Source organism: Dioscorea cayenensis, chromosome 15 (genome assembly GCF_009730915.1).
Source record: "Dioscorea cayenensis subsp. rotundata cultivar TDr96_F1 chromosome 15, TDr96_F1_v2_PseudoChromosome.rev07_lg8_w22 25.fasta, whole genome shotgun sequence".
NCBI classification, from domain to species: Eukaryota; Viridiplantae; Streptophyta; class Magnoliopsida; order Dioscoreales; family Dioscoreaceae; genus Dioscorea; species Dioscorea cayenensis.
The window spans coordinates 1,259,003-1,281,775 of record NC_052485.1 but is presented as its reverse complement, the minus strand read 5'-3'; the positions used below and the strand labels follow the sequence as shown (position 1 = coordinate 1,281,775).

Here is a 22,773-nt window from a genome sequence, read left to right as displayed (position 1 = left end):
CAAACTTAAAAATGTTTAGCGTAAAATTTACTTAATAACATGTTTGTGCTTAGGTTATCTTATCTTTTGGTCCTTGATAAAGCAATGTAAAAGAAAAAGATTAATAAAACTGACCTCAAATAATTAGGACTCAATTGTTTGTTGTTGTTGTTTTATATATCTTCTCAAAGCCTTTTACTTCATTATGTACCACTTGCTTAAAGTGGTCGTGCAACACAAACTTCTATCATTTGGACCCTACTTTTAGTTAACATGATATTATAATATTTCAAGAGACATAAATTTTTTATTAATGATAATACCAAAAAATGTAAAAATTATCACGAAGTAGCAATAATACTAAATATTAATTATCTTGATATACTAGAGTATCAACCATATTTATTAATATATTAAGATATCAAATATATTTTGATAAATATTAAAGTCAAAATACGGTTTAATTGCTAAATTATATATATATATATACCTTTTTGTTCCAGTTTTTATATTATGTTTTCTGTTCTTCCTCACTTCTGGTGAGAGTTTCTTCATCTTTTGTATCGCTTTTTCTTTTTAATAAACTAGTGGTTTTATCCACTTTTATCAAATATATATATAATGTACATGATAAATTCAACCCTCCAACGTCAACCGTTAACTTGGGGAGTGAAGGGAACTCCTTCCTTGTGGTAGAGGTGGTTAAATTATATAATTTTTATTTATTTGATCTACTTGAAGTAATTTTTATTCAAAAATATAGATAAATCATTTTTTGCTACCCACATGCCTCAAATCTTTGGGCATCTAATGTAAGTGCACAGATAATATATTGGATGATATACATTTGTATAATAATGAACGGTCCACGTGAAATTGGAAGATGGTGCCTTGTTTCCACCTGATAATCAAAAGTCTGCTCTTTTTTAGACGTTTTTTTATATATTTCCTCAGGTGCTATATATAAATGCAAGAACCAACAACCAAATATCTGCATTTGTTCCTGATTTTCTAATAAATTCATAATTTATTCACTTTATTTAAAAAAATTATGTGCAATTGTTCTTTGTTTTTCCTTTAGTTTTATTATAGTAATTTGATTTATATATTTTCTCTCTTTCTCACTCTCTCAATACATGTTTAAGACTCCGATGAATGGTGGTCGATCTATGAGTATTAATTAAGAATTATATTTCCGGTTTTAGTCATTCTATCTCTTTTTCCATCTTACTTTGAAACCCAATTACGTCTCAGTATTTTCATTATAAAATAGCTAATCAGCAATTAATCTCATTTGGGTATAGTAAAAGTAAAGTTTTATTTTTAGCGTAGTTAGCACACTCTCCTTCGCAGATTCTTGATTTTGCTCATCTTTTTCTTGCAATTAGTATGGTGTCATTTTCAAATATATTCCAATTTTGAAAATGTTTGTATAAAATCCTGGCAAAATAATAAATTGTAAAATGACAGTTTATTAGCTGTTAACCTCATGAGGATATTGAGGATATAATTAAGCTAAAGTTTTATATTAATAAAGCACACTGTCCCATGTGAGAAACTTGAATTTGCTCTTGTTTATCTTCCAATTAGCATAGAGTTATTTTCTAATAGATTACAATTTTGAAGTGGACTTTGAAATAAGAGCTAAAACAGTAAATAGCAGGAAGAAAGAGAAAGAAAACCAACCTTGGTTTTCTCTGGAAATTGGGAGGAGCTATGTCTCACTCATTAACACTGACTGCAAATGACAATACACGTCCATTCAATTAATCAAGCGACTGTCGCCCCTGACTCAGCTGGGCCCAAATCGACAAACGGCCACACACCCACCAAGCTCGAGGCCGTGTAAGGCCTCAAAACCGTATCAGCAAATCGACAGAAATGTAAAGCTATGCGGTAAAGCATGAATTGAGCTGACTAAAAAAATAGCGTTGTCTCACATGTAGATAGTACAAATTAACTCGAAATAAAAACTATGCCACAACAAACGGACTTCATTTACACGCTAAGAAGATCGACTTGGCCTACTCCCGATCTCGAAAAGAAAATAACAACATATGTACATGTGACCCAAGACACCCACTAAAAATATAGCGATCACTTATCCATCATACTTAATAATTTGCAAAAACCAACCATAAGTTTAATTCACTTCATATAGTCACAAAAATTAAGCATATAGGTCCCCCAAACAACTATTGCTCTCAAACAAAATCACAAAATTATATATTTTACTCCTGTCCCGAGACAAAACAAAAGTCATATTTTTACCCTACGACTGACAAAATTAACAAAGCGCCGACTATTCACGCACCGATGACAGCGTTGGGAAACTATAGTTTGCGAACAAATACGCTGTCGACACTCGGCCGGTGCTTTAACCCCAGTCGACGTGGTTGTCTGAAAGTTAGTTGGGGACTAATTTCTATATCGAAAAGTATCGTTTTGTCACAAAAACGACTTTAACCAACAAAAATTCAAGACAAAGTTGGCACATACAAGTATATTGATCCCATGTGTCATATCAAAATACACCAGATTAATGAATACAAATATGAACAAATAATAAAAATAATAATATTCTTTAATAAAAATTTAAATAATACCCCAATTCAAAAATAAATAAATAAATACATAATCAACTTTAAACACATGAATTCAAAAATTTAAATAATTATCAGAAATTGCAAATTTTGAACACGTCATAAATCATATGAAATTTCAAAAGTAAAAGAATAGGGATTTAAAGAATTATTTGAAAAATTCGAAATTTAACTAAATCAACAGTGGAATTCTAAAAGAATCTCATTAATTTGAATATTTAAATAATTTAAAATAATTCGAAATTAGTATTAATTATATAAATATAATTTGAATAATATACAAAAATCTAATTATCCAAAATAAATAAATAAAAATGCATATTTTCACAAATTTAACAACTTTCAAAAAAGTCTATATACATAGTATAATTTATATGTGGGATAACTTTCACATCGACATTCGCTAAACCCACAAGTTCGACCCCACTTAACCTCCACAAAAAGAACCTATAGACATAAAATCAATTCAATAACCCTAACTTCTTTACAAATTAACTAGGAGTCTTGGATTCCAAGTATAACACTTAATCTTTATAAAGGATCGAAAAATAAATATCATTGGATACTTATAAGACCTCAATCAAAAACACCCGCACATCCTAACCCAGCAAAGATCAGATAGCATCAAGAAAGAAAATTAAACCGCTAAAGCATTACTAATTAACCTTTGAAGAATAATATATATTCACACAACGGCATCCATAAATAACCGGGTGATAAAACATGGAGAAAAGTAAAGCTTGCTCTCGATTCATTTGAGCCACTAGTCGAGTCTATAAAAACGTAGTTTAATAGAGAAAACTTAAAGAACATGAAGACACCCTACAAGCGTAGAACATCAACATACAACACCAACAAACACCAACACCGCCAAATGCAAGACCACCACAAGGTGCGAAATCGGACGATCTGCCTAACCTCGTATTTGGAGTCTGCCAGATCCTCGCTCGACAATCGGGGCCAGGAGAACCTCTCGATTACGCCACCACACGCACAAGCAGGCGATATGGAGAAGGCTAGAAGCTTATCCCTTTTACTTCGAGATTTATGTACGGGTGGGAGGTCAGCTTAAAATATGAGAAGTTATGAAGGATAAGATAAAACTTTTAAATGAAACTAATTAAATTAAATAAAAAAAACAAAAAGATAATTTTAAAGAGAGTGGGGTCCACAAGCACCGCACAAATGCAGGTTAATTTGAATTAAGGTAATAGTTTTTTTTTTTCTTCATGAAATGTGGAGACATTTGGCTCCATGGGTGAAATCAGTACAAATTGAGCTTTATTCGATTCATTAACACTGACTTGAAAGTACAATGCTTTTGTTTGGGGTTGTTAGTATTAAATTGTCCTGGTTCAGCTTGTTCTGTTTTCCAGATTTCTAATAAAATCGTGATTTATCTATTTTTATCAATATATATATATAATGCCTGTCAATTCAATTAATAAGCATCGTAGAAATAAAGTTGTTAATGAAAGAAAATAACAGCAATAAGAACCACCACTGGTTCTCCTCCCAATTGCTTCAGTGATAAACAGAGAAAGGTAGGCAACAAAGTTTTTTTTTTCTTTTGGTTTTTTGAAACTTGTTTTAAAATTTAAATATTGAAGATATATTCATGAGATTGGGTAGGATTACAATATTAATCTACATCTGTTGATGCAATTGTTTGAATTAAGATTAATAGATTATTTACATTGAATAATTAATTTTTTAAATTATTTTTTGATATATAATTTTTTTTTTTTTGAATAAGGTGGATAAACCACTAATTAATTAAAAATATTATTTTTTCAATATGGCTTACTATTTTTTCTAACTCAAGAACGAGTTTAATGCCTAGTGTTTCTTGGACAGAGGGCAATCGATGTAATCAGGAAAAAACAAGATGCAACATACTGGAACCATATCCAACAGTGATGAAGCTCGGGCTACAGTTCCCTGTTTTTATAAGACAATTGAGGCATGATGAGTTGATTATTTTAAAAAAAAAATTAGATAAACCACAAATATGAGTTGATTATCCATCATCCTTTTTTTCTTATTTTCTTTTGTTTTTCTTTCAAGTCAATATTATACTGTAGCAGAAAATAATTTACAGTGGTCCACATGAGGTTTTTGACATCTTGACTTAGGGGTGCTAGTTTGAGCGAATAGGAATGGAGTAGTCGTCATTGAAGTGACTTATTTTTTGTCACACTTAGATGCTTATTAACACTTATTATTTTAAACTAAATTTATTTCTGTATTTTTTTCACTGAAATAAAAATAATAAAATTTTATAGAAGTCCATTTTACTTCCTTTCACTTGAAGATTTTTTTTATTTTCTGTAAAATAAACATCACCTCTCTCTGAAATGATATTAATTTTTAACTATTTATTAGAACTGCTAATTCTCTCAATTTTTCATTTCAGACTATTTTACCCAAAATGTATGCTCTTGTTACAGATTTTCTTCATATATATATATATATATATATATGCGCGCACACAGAGGACTGATGCATAACTTTTTTAGTTGGGAGTTATTTCAAACCCTTGACATAGATCTGTATTTTTTTTTATTAAATATTTTTTAGACTTATAGACATTATGCAGGTGTTTTTAAATTTTATCATTTCATAATAATTTTTTTTAGAAAAAAAGGCTTGTGAAATATATCTTTTTTTTTACCACATGCTTTTTATTATATTGTTGTTTTTAAACGTGTTTTTTTAATTGTACTTCCTTTTTCTTTTTTTTGCTATCTTATATCGGTTGAATCTAATTTTTTTTTCCATTTTACTTTGTATGCGTGATTGAATAAAATTTTTTGAGAAAGTACATTAACATTAGGAGGGGTTTGAAAATCTAAAAGAAAAACATAGTACAAGGTTTGGTGGAAATTTGAGCGAATAAGACAAAAATGTAAGCAAATATATTACAAAGTTAAACACCTAAGCCAGAATTTTACCCAAGTATACTAAAAATTTTAGTAGTTAGAGCAAAAATCTAAGTAATGTAAAGCTTGATAATAGCATTTTCATACGTACAAAATTTAATTTAAGGCATAGCAATTAGGATAGCTCAATCATCAAGACATTGATCAAATATGATAGGTGCAATAGTTAAAGGCATGTAAAATTGCTGAGAATTGATTGTCTAGCTATGCGCCCACATCTTGCAGTACAGGGATTAGGCTACAAGCTCACCCTTACAATAGGACCTTTTGTTGACATCTTTGGCATGTTTCGATCCTACACAACAAAAGTCTGTCAAACTAAGCTTTAGGCAATAGGATAAATGTCATTAGACCAATGGTTTTTGTGGTGACGCTGAAATTTTAATCATGAGATAAATCTAATTTAAGTAAACAAAAAAAGCTTATCCGTGCTTAAGTAAGAGTTTAAGTAAGGGCATCTAGATTTTTCGTATCTTTTTGGCATAAAAATTTTATTTAACCACTTGCAATAGGGTGGTTGATTTTTCCTTTACTCTTAAAAAGTTAATTTTTGAAATAAATGTGGATAAACCACAACTTTATCGAATGAGAAAGAAGCAACGAAGTGAACGAAGATAAAACCCTCACCGATGTCGAGTGAAAAGAAACTAAGAGAAAGTTAATTTTTCTTTACTTGTTAATTCATAAGATGAGAATATAAATCTTATCCATGCTTTGTAAATGTTTCTAGAAAATATAAATATAAATGCTTTACCTACCATCTTGAAAGCTATTGAGCTCTGGACGTGAAGCACCAGTATCCTCATTTTTGTGCCACGCATGAGCATTACAAAAATATTACCAGTAAGTCTCTCATCAATGTCTATAAATAGAAATGTTACACTGCGTTCATTCTCCACATCCAGTAGTAAAGCAAGGCCTCCGCATATTTCATACATATTCTAAAATCATGCAGGCCTTCCCTTTGCTAAAGTTAAGGACAATGAAGTGCTGGCCAACTACGTTTTCAGTCTATGTTATGCTCCCTGTAATCTCCTCTTCTTCTTCTCTACCACATTGTCATCTTGATCCATTCTATAAACTGAACATGTTTGAACTATTTTAATGGACAGCTGGGTGTTATCTCGTCGGACAATGTGTTTGAGAATCCTGAAGAACTAAGGAAGCAACTGAAGAAGCTGAAGTCTGCTGCGGTGGATGGGGTGATGATGGATGTGTGGTGGGGGCTTATAGAGTCCAAGCCCAGGAGCTATGACTGGACTGCTTACAGGAAATTGTTTCAGATGGTAAAAGAGGAAGGCCTTAGGTTGCAGGCCATCATGTCCTTCCACCAATGCGGCGGCAATGTTGGTGATGTCGTCTATATCCCAATACCGCAATGGGTGAGAGATATCGGTGGCGATAACCCTGATATCTTCTACACCAATAGAATGGGCACAAGGAACCCGGAGTACCTCAGCCTTGGAGTGGATAACCAGCCTCTCTTCGGTGGTAGAACTGCTGTTGAGGTTTGCATGATGTTATGTTAATAATATCATATTCAAGTGCATGTTTCTGAGTGAATTTCTCCTCAGATGCTTGACAAGTGAGAGTTTCTGTTTGAATGACAGCTTTACAGTGACTACATGAGGAGCTTCAGGAAGGCCATGTCTGATTTCTTGGAAGAAGGTCTTATCACAGACATTGAAGTAGGACTTGGACCTTCTGAGAGACGAGATACCCTTCATATCCAGAGACTCAGGGATGGGTCTTCACAGGAATTGGAGAATTTCAGGCAAGCTTCGTTTTGCTATGTTATCATATTGAAGTGATTTAAAACTTCTATAATAATCTACAAGACAGTCATTCAACCTTTTCAGTTAGAAAGAAGAAACATTTCAGAGCTGTAAGAGAGTCCATGGAAATTTCTTTTTGGAAGAAATATATCTGAGTGTAAAATTAGATAACGAATCTGGTCTTTTAACAGTTTTGAGAAACCTTTGCAGTGTTATGACAAGTATCTCAAAGCAGACTTCAAAGAAGCTGCAACAAAGGCAGGCCACCCTGAATGGGAGTTGCCTGATGATGCAGGAGAGTATAACGACACCAGAAGCCACCGGATTTTTGGAGCAAACGGAACGTACCTTACAGAGAAAGGGAAGTTTTTCCTGACATGGTATTCCAACAAGCTGATCAAACATGGTGATCAGATCCTTGATTTGGCTAATCAAGCATTTCTAGGATGTAAAGTCAAGCTTGCAGCAAAAGTATGTTCACCTCTGGCTCACAATTTTACCACTACATGAGATCTGCATGGCTTTCTATATTGATGTCACAAAAATTTTCCACAGGTTTCTGGGGTTCATTGGTGGTATAAGGATGATAGTCATGCAGCAGAACTCACCACAGGATACTACAACTTGAAAGACCGTGATGGTTACAGACCGTTGGCAAGGATGTTATCGAGGCACTATGCTATATTGAACTTCACTTGCATTGAGATGAAAGATTCCGAGCAACCTGCTACAGCTAAGAGTGGACCTGAGGAACTTGTTCAGCAGGTAGAATAATCGTTTGCTTATATTGCTGGAAATGCTTATTGAATTCGATGGACATATGATTGGCATTTTCATTAGGTACTAAGTGGTGCATGGAGAGAGGAAATTGAGGTGGCATGTGAAAATGCACTTAACCGATACGATAAGGACGCATATAACCAGATGCTGAGAAATGCCAGGCCGAATGGAGTCAATAAAAATGGTCCACCAAAACATAGAATCACTTCATTGACATATCTCCGGCTCGGCGATGACCTTTTGAAATCATCAAACTTCAGCTTATTCAAGGTGTTTGTGAGGAGAATGCATGCTAATCTGGTACGCATACAATTTTGCTACTGCCTATTTATCAATTCCTGAATGAATTTTGGTTTCTCTGTTTCTTTAAACAGAGTCAATTACTTAGAAATCATGTGGCTTTGTTTGTATCAGGATTTTAATCCAAACCCTGAAAATTACTTCAAGCCCATTGTACCTCTGAAAAGTTCAAAGCCGGAATTCTCAATGGAGTATATTTTGGAAGCCACTGGACCACTGGAACCATTTCCATTTGATGATGAAACAGACGTGCCTGTTGACGGTGGCTTTGCTTATTGGATCAAACAAGTGTTTGCTAAACTCATCTCCCTGTTTAAGTAAGATCCATCAGAGCTTGTACTTATCTGAAGCATGTGAATACTCAGCAGAGATGTTTGAATAAGATTTCAGTGTGTCGCTTATGTATGAAGTTTTTGTTATTAATGAATAAGATTTGAGGCATAAACAATACTCTCAATGATGTACTGAATTAATGCTTTTGGTTTTCCATTAATGAATTTGTTTATGTGCAACCATATCACTGCTTAGAATTTGATTGTTGATGAAATTGAATTCAGTCTAGACAACAAACAGGGTAGACAAAAGGAAGAAGAAAAGAAGACACACAGGCAAATCAAAGTCGACACATTGAGACAAAGATGGAATAGAATGTCAGACAAACGTATGCAGTTCTTGCAAGGTTGGTCAGGGACCGGAGGGAGTTCTGACATCACGCCGGGCTTTGCCATCTCCAAAGTCAGGTGCAGTTGCAGACACATAAAATGCTACAGCAAAGAGTCCATGAAAAAAGCACACAATCCCTCCGATCGAAAGGAAAATGCGGCCGGACAATTCCACACGATACATCAGACTTTGAATTGGACATCGCCGCGAGTATCAGCATTGTAAATCCTACAGCAAGCAGGATCCTGATAACATTATGATGTTCGAATTAGTAACTTAGTATCATTGATGCAGTGAATAAATCATCATAGTGAACATAGATGATTACCATGAAATGATTAAGGTTCCTGCAGCCATTTGCCGATTTGCCGATGATCTTGCAAACTCTTCCTTTGAGAAAATACAAGTGCAACCACCAAGCAAGTTGGCGACGGCATGAGCAAGAGCTAAAAGCACTGCTGCTGCCAAAACCCAGACGATAAGCCTCATAAACCGGTCGTCTACACTCAACAAACAAAGCTTTTGTGGTGCCATCCCTTCATTTCAATTCAAACCAAAGAGAAAAAAAGTAATTAACCTTCAGTATATCATTGCCTAATTCTTGGTTAAGAAAAAGAAAAAGAAAACAGAGTACCTTTGTTCTGAGCCACCTCTGCTTCAATTCCTAGAATTCCTGCAACTATGTCAATGGCTAAGATGAGAATGCAGACAAGCAAGCCACCAATTCTTGTCATTCTTGTTGTTATGAAAACTGAATGATAAGGTTTGGAAGAAGGATGGATTGAGTTATAATAGTGAGAAAGAGATCATATCTTGTTTGTGACACAAGAAAACACAGCTCACATCAAGAAGAATATGAATAAAGGAAAAGAACAAGTGAGTCATCCAAAGTTATATTGTGAATTAGAGAAAAATTAGCTGTGTAAAGAGTAAAGATGCTTTTTATCTCTGCTTTTCTTCTCCTTTGCTTCTTATTTTCAAGATTGGATGCTTTCTGTTGACATGCAAGGAAAGCTTAGTATCTCCAACCAGAAAACTGTAGAGTTATTCTCTTCTTAGCCCTTCTTTTCATAAAGTTTTTTAATCCAATATAAATAACACAACTCATCAATCAACATAAATGTAAATTTTTATTAAGCTTAACTACAAACATACCACATATATCTGTATTCCTTTCTTGAAATGAGATTGACAAACAAGTTTTCTTTTCTTTATTTAACAAAGATCATGACATGAAGAAGTATAATAAATCATCTAAAAGAGCACTTTGAAGAGAGGAACCTCAGGTCCAGAGGCAGTGCCAAGCTCCCACTTGCAAGGCTGAAGCTCATTGGAGACCTGACAGTAACCTGCAAGAGATACACCATTCCTGCTAGAACCGAACTCAAACACAGTCAAGTCGGCGGGCCGTGGCACTTCGACTGCTCCGTTCATTGCTGGAACTGTCTCAAAGTAGCCAGGAGTGGCCGGAGTGGATGACTTGGTGCTACTGAGTCTTAACCAAGACAAGAGTCCCATTGTTGAATGGAAGACATTGGAAATGTAGCTGCTTGTATAAGACCATCCTGAACTACTAGTAGTACAGCATAACAGGTGATCAACGAGATGGATCTAAATGAATGCATGATTGCACGGCTCAGTTGGTTTATATATATATATATATATATATATATATATATATATATAATTACTCAAATTCTCACATGATTTCATTGCCATTATATCTAGAACCTTTTTTCATTAGTGGTTGCAATTAAGATAATAATTTCATTGAAAATGGTTTAGTTTGAATCCTCATACATCAACCTACAGGCTCAGGCTTTTGCATTCTGGTCATCACATCCTTGAGAAGCACTTCAGTATCAGCATAGAATGCTTTTGCAGCTTCTGCTTTCTTCTGCTTTGCAGCATCTTCAAGCTGCCAATTAACAAAATCAATAAATTCCTCTGCTTAACTTTGAAAACTAAGAATGGAAATGCTTGAAATATGGATTACCTTTTCCACATTATCAAACAGTTTGTTTGCCAGGTCCAACAGAGGTTGTTTCTGATCATCAGAAGCTGCAGTTATGACCTTATCAAAGTCAAAATACATGGTGGTGGACTTGAGGCAAAGGTATTTCCTGAAATAGTTCCATGTATCTTGGCTAAGCATGTCCCCAAGTGCTAATAAATCAAATGCACACATTCTCAGTCTATACTTGCTTCCATCCACCCCAATGTTTGGCATATAAACACCTTTCTTAATGAAAGTTCTTGTCCCTGTCTCCTTGTTAGCTATATCTGATGAAAAGTGTCACAAGAACAATGAGATAGAAAAATGAAACTATAGCACTGAGTTTAGAAAAGCTGAAGCTCACCATTAGAGACTGAAGGGACTGGTAAAGGGCCTGTTAACCAAAAGCCATTATTCTCCTCTTCAGCAAGCAAGGACATGGAAGTAGCTTGGTTGAAGAGAATGGCTACTGAGAGACCAATTGATGTTCTCCTAGATGTTTGTAAGGTGTTGTTGAGTGATTGCAATGGAGATTCTTGGGAGAGTTGTGCTTTTGTTTGGGTTGGTTTTGGTTTTGGTTTTGGTTTTGGTTTTGGCATTGCCATTGGGAGAAGGATTTGGGAAGCTCCATTGATGCTGGTTAGAGAAGTAGCCATGGCACTTGTGGGAGAGTAGCAAGCTGTAACTGTGTATTCTTGTGATCAGTTGTGTGTGCACTTCTTTGATTATCCATTCAGGTATTACTGGGGCCACACATTTAATATATCCATAAAATCAGAGTCCCTAGGAATGATATATTTTTTAAGTTGGTTTGAAATTTGAGGTGAGGGTATTTTTTTTCACATAATTTATGGTTTATCGATTTTATTTATTTATTTATTTTTATAAAAATTAGTAACCGACAAAACGAAAGGTAAATATGTATAAAAGTACATTAATTATGATGGCTTAACTAACCTCTTAGGATAATTTATTGCCATATAATCTTTATATATAACTATTATAAAAGGTTCCAAAAGTTAATTATAATTTAAGAGTCTCAAACTCGAGATCTCTCAATCACATGTACATGTAGTTAGTGTTTTCAACTTTGCACCTTCTTTTTTCATTGTAATTTTTTAATGAATAAATCATAATTTTATTAAGAAATTTTTTTTTATAGTGATGCAAGTAGGAAAGAAACTAGCAGTCAATAACAAATAATTAATGTTTACTAGGAGTAGAAGTGACAATGACTACAATATTTTTTTAATATAAAAAAATATATTTTCTTTTAGCTGTCTTTGATGGGTTGGTATGACTTCAAAGGAAAACATATACAGTGAAAATAAACAAAAAAAGTATTATGCCATCAGTAGGGGAAGGACAAGCTTCATGGCTAGGCTACTAATATTAAACCCAATCTCAATTTTGTTAATTTGTTTTGGAGCTCTGGTGAGACAATTCCAATCATCATTTTATGTCATCAATGAGAACAAAATCTTGTTTATGTCATCAATAAACACAAGACACAAAGTGAAGCACAACTGAGAGTGTGCTAATCTTGTTTAGTCTCTTCACCCAATTATTACTAGTGGTAAAAGTAATAATTTTCTATTATGTATTTCGTACTGTTTTTTCAATGAGAATTTTTTTTATATTACATCAATTTTTTATTTATAATCGATGATCATATCCTTATCAAAGGATAATCTTACTCGTTGATTATTTTTAAGAGATCATTGCACTTGTGGTTCTTTTCTTTAAATATCTACTTTCTTATTTTTGTAACTAGTTTTTCATTAATAAATTATAGTTTATTTATTTGTATTCATATAATTTTTTAGTTAAAAAGTCAATACTGCATAGCATGATAAACTAGGAGATTTAAAATGTCATTTACTCTTGTCTTGTGTTTATTATATATAATTTATTTATTTTTAAATAATTAAGTTAAATAAAAGGAAAATTATTGCAGTTATAACTTCAGCGAAAATAGTCTCATTTCCCACCTACTAAGAATGTTACTTCAATCAATAAAAACATAGCATGGAATAATACCCATTTTCAGGGCCATTATGATGATCTCAAATTATTGGGTTAGCTTATGTCATCCACAGTGACCATGCACTTCTTTATATATTTTTTTTATTAAAAAAAAAACCTCTTTATTAGTTAGCAGTTATCAATTATTTTCTATAAATAATAACTTATTTATTTGATTTATGACTTTTTAAACATTACATGACCTTCCTCTATTTTGCTAATAAAATCATAATTCCTCAAATAATTAATTAAAATAATGCTCAAATATTACGACGTCTCCTTATATAAGGGAAACCCTTTTTAAAGAACGCAATATCCAACCGTCCACATAAGATGATCGGACGGCTAATATCAACGATCCTTGAGCTTTTTGCCATTGGTTTTGATCGAAACCGGACTCATGCTATAAATAAGAGAGAGTTCTCAAAGAATTTTCAAAGTAGCGTTCGTCTTTGTTATTCGAAACACTAACCCTAACCCTAGATCTCGTTGACGCCATGGCCGGCAGGGGAAGGCCATCGGATCCGGAGCTTCGAAGAAGGCGACTTCGCGGAGTAGCAAAGCTGGGCTTCAGTTCCCCGTTGGGAGGATAGCAAGGTTCCTCAAGGCCGGCAAGTATGCCGAGCGTGTTGGTGCTGGTGCCCCTGTCTATCTCGCTGCCGTTCTTGAGTACCTTGCTGCGGAGGTATGGATCAGATTCACTTCTACTCGCAAACTAATTTTTCTCATGTTTTGCTCGTTTTTGGATGGTTTGGTAGTTAATTTGGTACTCATTTTTCATAAGTTTCTCCCAATTTGCCGTCTGGTTGGAATTATTCCACGGTTTTGGCATATTATTTGCTGGTTTTCTTTAATTTTGGAACTTTAGGAATTTGTGATCTGGGTTTTCTAATTCAACGGTGTTTGGAATAGAAATTTCGAAATCGTTAGCCCCAATTCTTGACCTAGTGAAATTCTTGTTGGTTATTAAGCGTTCTTTTTGAATTTCAATTTTCTATCTTTTGATTCTAATCTTGACTTTGTCCATCAGGTGTTGGAGCTTGCTGGCAATGCGGCTAGAGATAACAAGAAGACCAGAATAGTGCCCAGACACATCCAATTGGCAGTAAGGAATGATGAGGAGCTGTCCAAGCTTCTGGGTGCTGTCACCATTGCTAATGGAGGTGTGATGCTCTAACATTCACAACCTGTTGCTCCCAAAGAAGGCTGGTACTGGGTCTTCAAAGGCTGGTCCTGCTGATGATGATAACTAGACAAAGGTTTCAGCTTTTTTTTTTTCCTCTTAATTTCCTTCTCCTTTGTTTGTTGTACTTAACTCAGTTGGATGGTGAATGGTGGTGAGTAGTGGTAGTGGCTGGACTTGTATGAACTTGGGATGTTTGTGCTGAGCTTGTAATCTGGAGCTGAACATAATTGGAAATAGAGAAGGCCTAATCTTTATGCCTATCTCTGGTAGCATAAATTTCTTTTGTTTGATTTTTCCAACTGATGAATGCCATTTCTGAGAGTTTGAACAACGCTTCATGTGCAAAAGATTTTTAGTATTGTTTGAATCCTTTGAAAGTTTATGAGGGAAGGTTCATGATTTTTAATGTTTGTTGAGAATTAAGTGTTTGTATTCAGGGGATGACCATTTAAATAGTTACTGATATAGTAACATGGTGGAGTTATTCAGATGTGAAGATGATGATTGTTTCCATTTGCAGCTTTTGTTTGCCTGTTGTCTATGAATCATTTCAATTTGTTAGATATCAATTCATTTCGCATGATTTTGCATGATGAACCCTTTGCATGTTGCTCAATTGTTCTATTGGCAATCCGGTTTCCACTTTTTGTAATATTTTGTCGTGGTCTGCAATCAGGTTAAGAATTTGGCATATTAAAGACTCTTAATGGTATGAAAAAGATGATATGACTCATTCAATGGAGTATCTCATTCCAATTTTATGTAATTGCTGGAATGTGCTATGCTTCTCATTTCTTTGATCTAGAAAGAATTAGAGAGAACTGATTCTGAGAGTGAATTTGCTGATACTTTCCACCTGTGCAAGTGGTCTTCTGTAACGTGTCTAAGTTCATTACCTTGTCAGTGTTGTTGATTAAATTATATCATGTCATGGGTTTCATTCTGAGTTTATAGATTCAATGTTTATTTGGGTAATAAATAGTTCACTTGTTTTACTCGTTGAGCCTATGTTCTTCAATTTTGAGCTACTGTCAGGCCCGTGACCTTCCTCTTAAGAAAAGACTTTGCATTGATACTGTATTCACGGAATAAAAAACTCTGATTAATTTTCTCTCACCACCACAGTGGCACTACCACGTTGGCACTAGACAGTTGTTTTTACAGCTTACAGCGCCATGACGGCATCATTAACCTGTTCCACTGGTTGTTTCTGGCAGGGCATTTATTTTTATTGTTCTTTTCTTCTTTATTATCATACCTTCATCATTTATTGTTGTTTTCCTCTTTATCATACCTTCATCTTTCATCTGTATCTATCACTTGGCATTCAAGTTTCCATGAGTAGCATTTGTTTCTGTGGAGATAAACCCAATTCTGATAAAGAGATGGAAAGCTTTTATGATGTTCTTTTACGCCTAATCATAAACATGGAAGCAAATGACAGGTACATATACAGCTTTTGAAGGTGTGTATGCTGTGTGCACAACCAATGAAAACAAGACATACAGCAGGTACTCTTGTAGTTATTTGTTTGCCTAGAATTTAATGCTATGCAGCCTATGCTTCAAAGTTGGTGGTCTATAACTAAGAAAGTAAAGTAGCCCACAGAAGAAGAAGAGTGAGCAAGTGAGGAGGGGAGATGTCTACAGTATGGATGTCTCTCAAGAGGTCTCTCCAGTGTAAATCTGAGTCGTGTGATGTATATGATCCAAAGGCCAGGCTTCATTTTGAGACACCATCTTGACAAGGAAAGCAGGGAAGGTCAGGTTGCTCAAGATCCATAGCCAACCTCAAAGATGTTATCCATGGGAGCAAGAAGCGCTTAGAAAAGACCTCCAAGTTGCAGTCCAAGGTCCATTGGGGAGCAGTGAGTTCCTAAACCCTATAACCCATGAGGTGGTTCTCAACAACTCAAACTATGAGCTCAAGATCACTGGATTTGGAGCTTTCCATGAAGTTGACAATGGGGTTAACTCCACCTACATGTGGGCACTCTTAAGCCTGGGACACTCAGGCCCTGGAGGGCTACCATCATGGCTTTTAGGTACAATCCTTCTCCCAGAGCAGCTGCTATCAGAACTCCTTCAAAAAAGAACATCATCTCATGAAACTGTTGCCATTATGAGATGCCACAAGTGTGGGTAAGGACTTTGGGAAGTGGGAATCTTTAGAAGCTCATCATCTCTCCAACCATGCAGGTCAGTTCTTCACTTCATAACTTCTCTTGAGAAACTAAACTCTGTAAACTACTGTCTCTTTTTATTTTTCCTTCCAGTTACTGAACTTTTGGAAGGTGATTCCTCAAGAAAGATTGTGGAAATTATCTGTAGAACAAGCTGGTTAAAGAATGAGAACAGTTGTGGGAGAATAGAGAGGGTTCTAAAAGTTCATAACATGCAGAAAAACTCTTGGTCACTTTTGAAGAACACAGAGAAATGGTTAAGAACAGAGCCAGTAAACTCCCAAAGAAGCACCCTCGTTGCTTGGCTGATGGTAATGAATTACTGAGGTTTTATGGCACTACAATTATGTGTTCATTGGGCATGAATGGTTCTTCAAGTCTCTGTGCTTCAGAGAAATGCAATGTGTGTAGGATTATCAGGCATGGTTTCTCTACTAAGAAAGACTTGAAGAAAGGTGGCATTGGTGTGTTCACAACTGCTACAAGTGGGAGAGCTTTTGAATCCATTGATGAGCTTCATGAAGCTCATTGTGTTGAGTGTTAGAAAAGCTTTGTTGGTTTTGTAGAGTGATTGCTGGCAGAGTTCACAAAGCCACTTGATAGTTATCAGGAATTGGCCAGGCAATCAGGGGTTTGATTCAGTGGCAGGGAAGGTGGAGTCTCTATGCTAACATTGAAGAGCTTTACTTGTTGAACCCACTTGCTCTTTTACCTTGTTTTTGTAGTAATTTGTAAACCTTGAGCTAATGTTTTTACTGATGAGTGTGTTTCATGTGAGGAATTTGAATTTATTAAATAAACTGTTGGGTTTTAATTAAATGAGTTTTCTTTTTAATTATGAGGTCAACCTTAAGAAAGAGACCAAAGTGAATTTCGAAGAAGCAACATATGTTTTTTTCCAACATTGACTCGGGTCATCAACGCTTACAAAGAAAAATCAAAGTTCTAGAAATCCAACTCATGTCTTTGTCATGCGTGTACGGAAGAAATGGATACTGCTAAGCATTATTTGTTTGTTATTTCAACATGTTCCTTCAACCACATTGCACCTAGCCAAATATAGATTGGCACCTCAACCATACTCATTAGATTCGTTTTTTATCAACACTGAGCGCCAATATCAAACCCAATTTTTTTTTTTTATGAATAAATCACACAAATATATATTAAAATAAAAATTAAAGTACAACAATAAAGATGTCTGCAATATATATAATCACATAACATGGAAGTAGATCGAGGATAAATTACTTTTATATTGTCCATTCCAAATTTACTGGTGAATGTAGCTTGTATTTTGATTGTCACTCAGTTTTATTTTTATGAGACTCTAAGAATTTAAGACTACGCGTCATATCTTACTAGCTGAGTCATTATTCTCATCGTTATAAAAGTATCACTAACACGAAAGCATAATTTGCCTTTTTCTAATAATCATGTGTTATTCTATTTATTTTTGTTTTGATTTTGTGATAAAAATAAATGATAAATGTGAGTTAGTCGATGAGCCAAAAGACATGATATTCAAATGGAAATGGTGTCACATTAGAGATCACACTTGATAAAAAGGCATCAATATCATGTGAACCAGACCATGCGCTGCTCTTTTTGATAGTGCCTTCCTTGTCATTCATAAGGACTCAAGTTCCATTCCATCTTCTCTTTATTCTTTTCCATCATTAATCTAGTCCTTTTTTTCTTTTCTATATTTTTCAATGCATGCGTGTGATTTATGCCATGGTTCCATCTTTCTTTATTTTAATATAGAGATTTATTAACATGGTAACCAATAAATTAATTTCTTACAGACCAGTTCAACATCCACCAACATTATCACTTTAATAAGTGAATCCAAACATGACATCTAATTGCATGAAATCATAATCATGTTATAATATTCACAGATTACAATCACTGGAACTAATTAAATAAATAAATAAATAAAAGATCATCATCAGGTGCTTCTAGAAGGACAAAAGATTTTTAAGTCGGCATCTCAGGGACCAACGGTGGATGTTGCATCATGAGATACGTGTTTGTAGCCGTTGGATGAAGATCGGACGGTGAGTGAGGTGGGAGACACGTCAGGATAGAGGGTTCACCATGTAATGACACGTTCACATGTCGTCACGCGTGGCGGCATCGTAGACAGGTTGTCACGTGTAATACACGGTCGTGATTGGCGATAGATCAGCTCACGTGGATGAAGAATGAAGGAGGACCGTTGGATGGGAATCGGAGGGTGAAACGTGGAGATTGCACGTGCGGTCAAAGAACAAAAGAACAGGACCGCGGGAACGCTGACTTCCGTGTCACTCTGTTTCTTTTATATAGAGCTCTTTTTTTCGTGAATGCTTGAGTTCTTGGTCTTGGAGTTAGATTGCGAAGCAACGACGACGAGGAGGAGGAGGAGTGAGAGGAAAAAGTTGAAATTTTTTTGGTTTTTTGGTGAAGATTGGGGGTGAAAGGTGAGGTTTTTCTTTTTTGTTTTATAAAGCTGGAATCTTGCTTTTGTGTTCTTTGATTTAAATGAAATTTTGTGCTTGAGTTTTGGTTTGTGGTGAATGGATGGATGGATGGATGGAGATTGTGGAAAATGAAACAAAGTTTGGATTTGATGATCTTGTAGAAACTATGGATTGTTTTTGTTTGGAAATAGTGGTTTAGATGTTGTTATGATTCCTTGTTGGGATTTAGGTATTCTTAAGCTGGTTATGAAGAGCATGTTCTTCTTCTTCTTCTTCTTCTCAGAAAGGAGAGATTTTAGAATTTTGTGAAAGAATTTCATGAATTTAATTATGTTGGAAAGAATTTTTTTATGGTTAAAGAACAAGGGGAAGAGATGTCGGTTCTAGTTTTTTTGGTGTTCATTGAAACTATGGGTTTGGAAACTGGGTTTCTGATTGATAGATTGGTGAAAAATTCAGGGAATGATTGATTGAATTCACTGTGAAAATAATTTGGTTGTTTGTGAGCTTGTCGCACTTCTACAGGAAAATATTTAAGAAAGATTTTCTTTTTCCTTACACTGTTTTTGTAATTATTCCTTAACTTTTTGATTTTCTTTTGTCTTTTTATGCTCTCCACTTGCCCTAGTTTAATTTTTTTAATTCTTTTTGCTTTTAGCTTCTTGGCTTGCTTTTTCCAATTATTGGAAGTTTTAATTTAGAGGTGTAAAGCCAGAATCAATCATCATTCTAGTGTGGTGAAAGCCTGGTGATGGTGACTCCCATTAGTGTGTCAAATTAAAAACTGAGGATACCTCCCATACAAGTAATTAGGTTTTATGAAAGTGATTTGCCAAATATGAAGTCCAATTTATTATCCCCTTTGTGTTCTTCCAATTTCAGGTTTAAGTCACCTTTAGATAATTCAAAAATTTCAAGGCTTTTTTGTGTTGATATTGATTTCCTAAATATCATTTATTGTAGAATGACCGATAAGGTTACCATTTGTTTGAGGTTCTAATTAATTTAATAGATATATGGAATATATCATTGTTTATGTATGCTTGTACTTATTGCTGTTGTGAATATACCATTGTTTTCCATACAAGCAATTTGAGAATTCTGCTTTTTGGTTCTCTATGATGATTTTGTTGATTGTTCATATCAAACAGTTGGAATTGTTGAAATTGAATGTGCTTGTTTGAGTCTTCAATTCTTGTTTGAAATTATGATAATTGTTTGAATGATTTGAGAACTTTCTAGACTTTGAAATTTGATATTTCATTTATATACATGGCATATTTAGCGGCTGGTATTTTGTGCGTGTGTCTTCTATAAAGAATGTTACTATCATTTTGTAATTTGAGTAATCTATAATTAATATGCAGATAACTTTTAAATTGATGCCATTCCCTTCTAATGGACATGCAACAATTTTTCGGATCTGAATTCACCGATGCTGACATTTCTTACAATCATTCATCCGTGATCACTCCAGCATACTCTGAATGGCCAGTGGATTCAATAAAATTTAATCTAGGAATTTCACCAAACTCTCCTCTGTCTAGCCAGTTCGACTGTGAAACTTTGTCTGCAAGGAGCAATAGCCAGGAACAGTACAGTCCTTCCTATTACTCCGGCAATTCATTCAGGCAGGCTGAAATTTCTTTCCAAGACGGTATCCAGGGGCATCATAGTTCAGCCTACATTTCCTCCGGCCAGAGCATTCGACATGCCCTTCAAGAACTAGAGACTGTCCTAATGGCTCCTGATTCTGATGAGGCAACAACCAGCACCAACACTGAATTGGATGAAACAAAAATAGCTCAAGTCCCAAAGTCCCGATCGAGGACATCTAGTCAAGTGTCATGTGTTCAGGTCTCTAACCCTCATCACCAATATCCTTTAACCAGATATCAGGGTAGTTATGTAAACCGTCCAGAGAAGCGTCTAAAAGAGGTGGCAGACATTCCGCTGAATAACATGAAGCAATTGCTTGTAAAATGTGCGGAGGCATTATCGGAAAACAAGATTGAAGATTTCGAAACACTTGTTGAGAAAGCCCGCGGTGTGGTTTCCATTACCGGTGAACCTATCCAGCGCCTTGGTGCTTATATTATTGAAGGCCTAGTCGCCAGGCATGAGTCTTCTGGCACTAATATCTACCAGGCCCTCAAGTGTCGTGCACCAGAGAGCAAGGAGCTGCTATCCTACATGCGGATTCTGTATGACATCTGTCCCTACTTCAAGTTCGGCTACATGGCAGCCAACGGTGCAATTGCTGAAGCTCTGAGGAATGAGAACCGCATCCACATCATTGATTTTCAAATTGCTCAGGGGACTCAATGGATCACTTTGATACAGGCATTGGCGGCAAGACCAGGAGGGCCGCCTCATGTGCGTATCACTGGAATAGATGATCCAGTGTCAGAATATGCCCGAGGAGAAAATCTTCAACTTGTTGGAAAGATGCTTTCTGAAATGTCGAAGAAGTTCAATATACCACTTGAATTCAATGCATTGAGTGTTTATGGTCCAAATGTTACTCGAGACATGCTAGACATCAGGCCCGACGAAGCACTTGCAGTGAACTTCACTCTTCAGCTTCATCACACACCAGATGAGAGTGTTGATGTTAATAATCCTCGCGACGGTCTGCTTCGGATGGTGAAAGGGCTATCGCCAAAAGTGACCACCCTGGTTGAGCATGAATCCAACAGCAACACAACTCCATTCTTGACAAGGTTCATGGAGACACTGGATTACTACTCAGCTATGTTCGAGTCCATTGATGCCACACTGGCTCGAGACAGCAAGGAACGGATCAGTGTCGAGCAGCACTGTCTGGCAAAGGACATTGTAGAACATGATCGCGTGCGAGGGGAAGGAAAGAGTAGAGAGGTATGAACTACTGGGGAAATGGAGGTCCAGGCTCACCATGGCAGGGTTCAAACCATATCCTCTGAGCTCATATGTCAACTCTGTGATAAGGACTCTTCTAGCTTGCTATTCTGATAAGTATACATTGGTTGAGAAGGATGGAGCTATGCTGCTGGGCTGGAAAAACAGGAGCTTGATCTCAGCTTCTGCTTGGCACTAATTAATAAGATATGGATACACATATATATATATATATATATAGAATTAGATACAGTTTGGTGCACCATGTTAATGCATCTTCTTGTATTTACTTTTTTAAAGCTTTACTTTGTTGTAATTTGTTTTAGGCCGGGATATATGTCTTTGAGTCCAATAAATCCCTTGATATTTTTAATACTTGAGCTATATTCTTTTATAATTCAGCCCTACTACATATTAGGCTGCTTGATTGTGTTTGCTCAAATTGATTGTTCAAGAGCTATTTTTTTTTAATGAAATATGAATAAATTATATCATGAGTTTATACAAATGAGTTAATACTTTAATACAACTATGTTCTTATGCCTAAATTTTCAACCTCTCTGTGAATTGTATTTCTTTAGTAAAGATATGAATTTCTTATGCAAGAATATATATTTATTTGATTTTTGGTTTTATTTTATAGATTATATATATAAAAATATATATATTTATCAATAAAGGGCAAAATCCGCCGGAATCCGGAGGCAGTAGTGACACAGCCGGGAGAGTTCCAGAGTCAAGTTGAAGGATTCCATCACTACCATCCGCCGGAGTCTGGATTTTTTAGGTCCGAGGGTGGAGAAGACAGGGGTTGATTTGGCTTCTGAGGAGATACAGGTTCAGCACATGGATGAGTAACAGAAAGGTCTTTAGAGTGTGTTGGCAGTTTTTGTGTGTCGTTACTTCCTTGTTTTTACTTGTTTTGTTTTAGTGTGTGTCCTCTGTGCTACCACTTCTTATGGTTAGTGGTTGTTGTTTTCGTTTTGTGTTTTCC

The 22,773-nt window shown here is 35.4% G+C and overlaps 3 protein-coding genes and 2 pseudogenes across 3 annotated transcripts; 4 read left to right on the top strand and 1 right to left on the bottom strand.

Annotated features, from left to right (window-relative positions):
• Nucleotides 1–6,310: 6,310 nt before the first annotated feature.
• Nucleotides 6,311–8,829, top strand: LOC120276801 (beta-amylase-like). Its single transcript, XM_039283511.1, is given in 9 exon segments — nucleotides 6,311–6,367; nucleotides 6,498–6,551; nucleotides 6,637–7,032; nucleotides 7,135–7,228; nucleotides 7,231–7,298; nucleotides 7,510–7,770; nucleotides 7,855–8,064; nucleotides 8,140–8,379; nucleotides 8,494–8,829. Coding segments are annotated over 9 exon segments (1,554 nt in total). The 5' UTR covers nucleotides 6,311–6,343; the 3' UTR covers nucleotides 8,701–8,829.
• Nucleotides 8,830–10,795: 1,966 nt separating this feature from the next.
• LOC120276802 (photosynthetic NDH subunit of lumenal location 3, chloroplastic-like) lies at nucleotides 10,796–11,746 on the bottom strand. Its single transcript, XM_039283512.1, has 3 exons — nucleotides 11,403–11,746; nucleotides 11,039–11,325; nucleotides 10,796–10,960 (listed from the first exon to the last, which is right to left on the bottom strand). Exons 1-3 carry the CDS (start codon nucleotides 11,692–11,694, stop codon nucleotides 10,844–10,846), a joined length of 696 nt encoding a protein of 231 aa, XP_039139446.1. The 5' UTR covers nucleotides 11,695–11,746; the 3' UTR covers nucleotides 10,796–10,843.
• A 1,810-nt stretch (nucleotides 11,747–13,556) lies between these two features.
• LOC120277197 lies at nucleotides 13,557–14,525 on the top strand (annotated as a pseudogene).
• Nucleotides 14,526–15,424: 899 nt separating this feature from the next.
• LOC120277196 lies at nucleotides 15,425–17,166 on the top strand (annotated as a pseudogene).
• Nucleotides 17,167–18,799: 1,633 nt separating this feature from the next.
• LOC120277530 (chitin-inducible gibberellin-responsive protein 1-like) lies at nucleotides 18,800–22,154 on the top strand. The gene is given in 3 exon segments (XM_039284391.1): nucleotides 18,800–18,899; nucleotides 20,267–21,740; nucleotides 21,742–22,154. Coding segments are annotated over 2 exon segments (1,680 nt in total). The 5' UTR covers nucleotides 18,800–18,899; nucleotides 20,267–20,297; the 3' UTR covers nucleotides 21,979–22,154.
• Nucleotides 22,155–22,773: the final 619 nt, after the last annotated feature.

Bases quoted from the DNA above. Each gene is read 5' to 3' on its own strand.
- LOC120276802 (XM_039283512.1), bottom strand. From the start codon at position 11,694: ATGGCTACTTCTCTAACCAGCATCAATGGAGCTTCCCAAATCCTTCTC. The intron at 11,326-11,402 runs GTGAGCTTCAGC...ACTTTTCATCAG, and splicing joins AGTCCCTTCAGTCTCTAATG to ATATAGCTAACAAGGAGACA. The intron at 10,961-11,038 runs GTAATCCATATT...GTTAATTGGCAG, and splicing joins TGTTTGATAATGTGGAAAAG to CTTGAAGATGCTGCAAAGCA.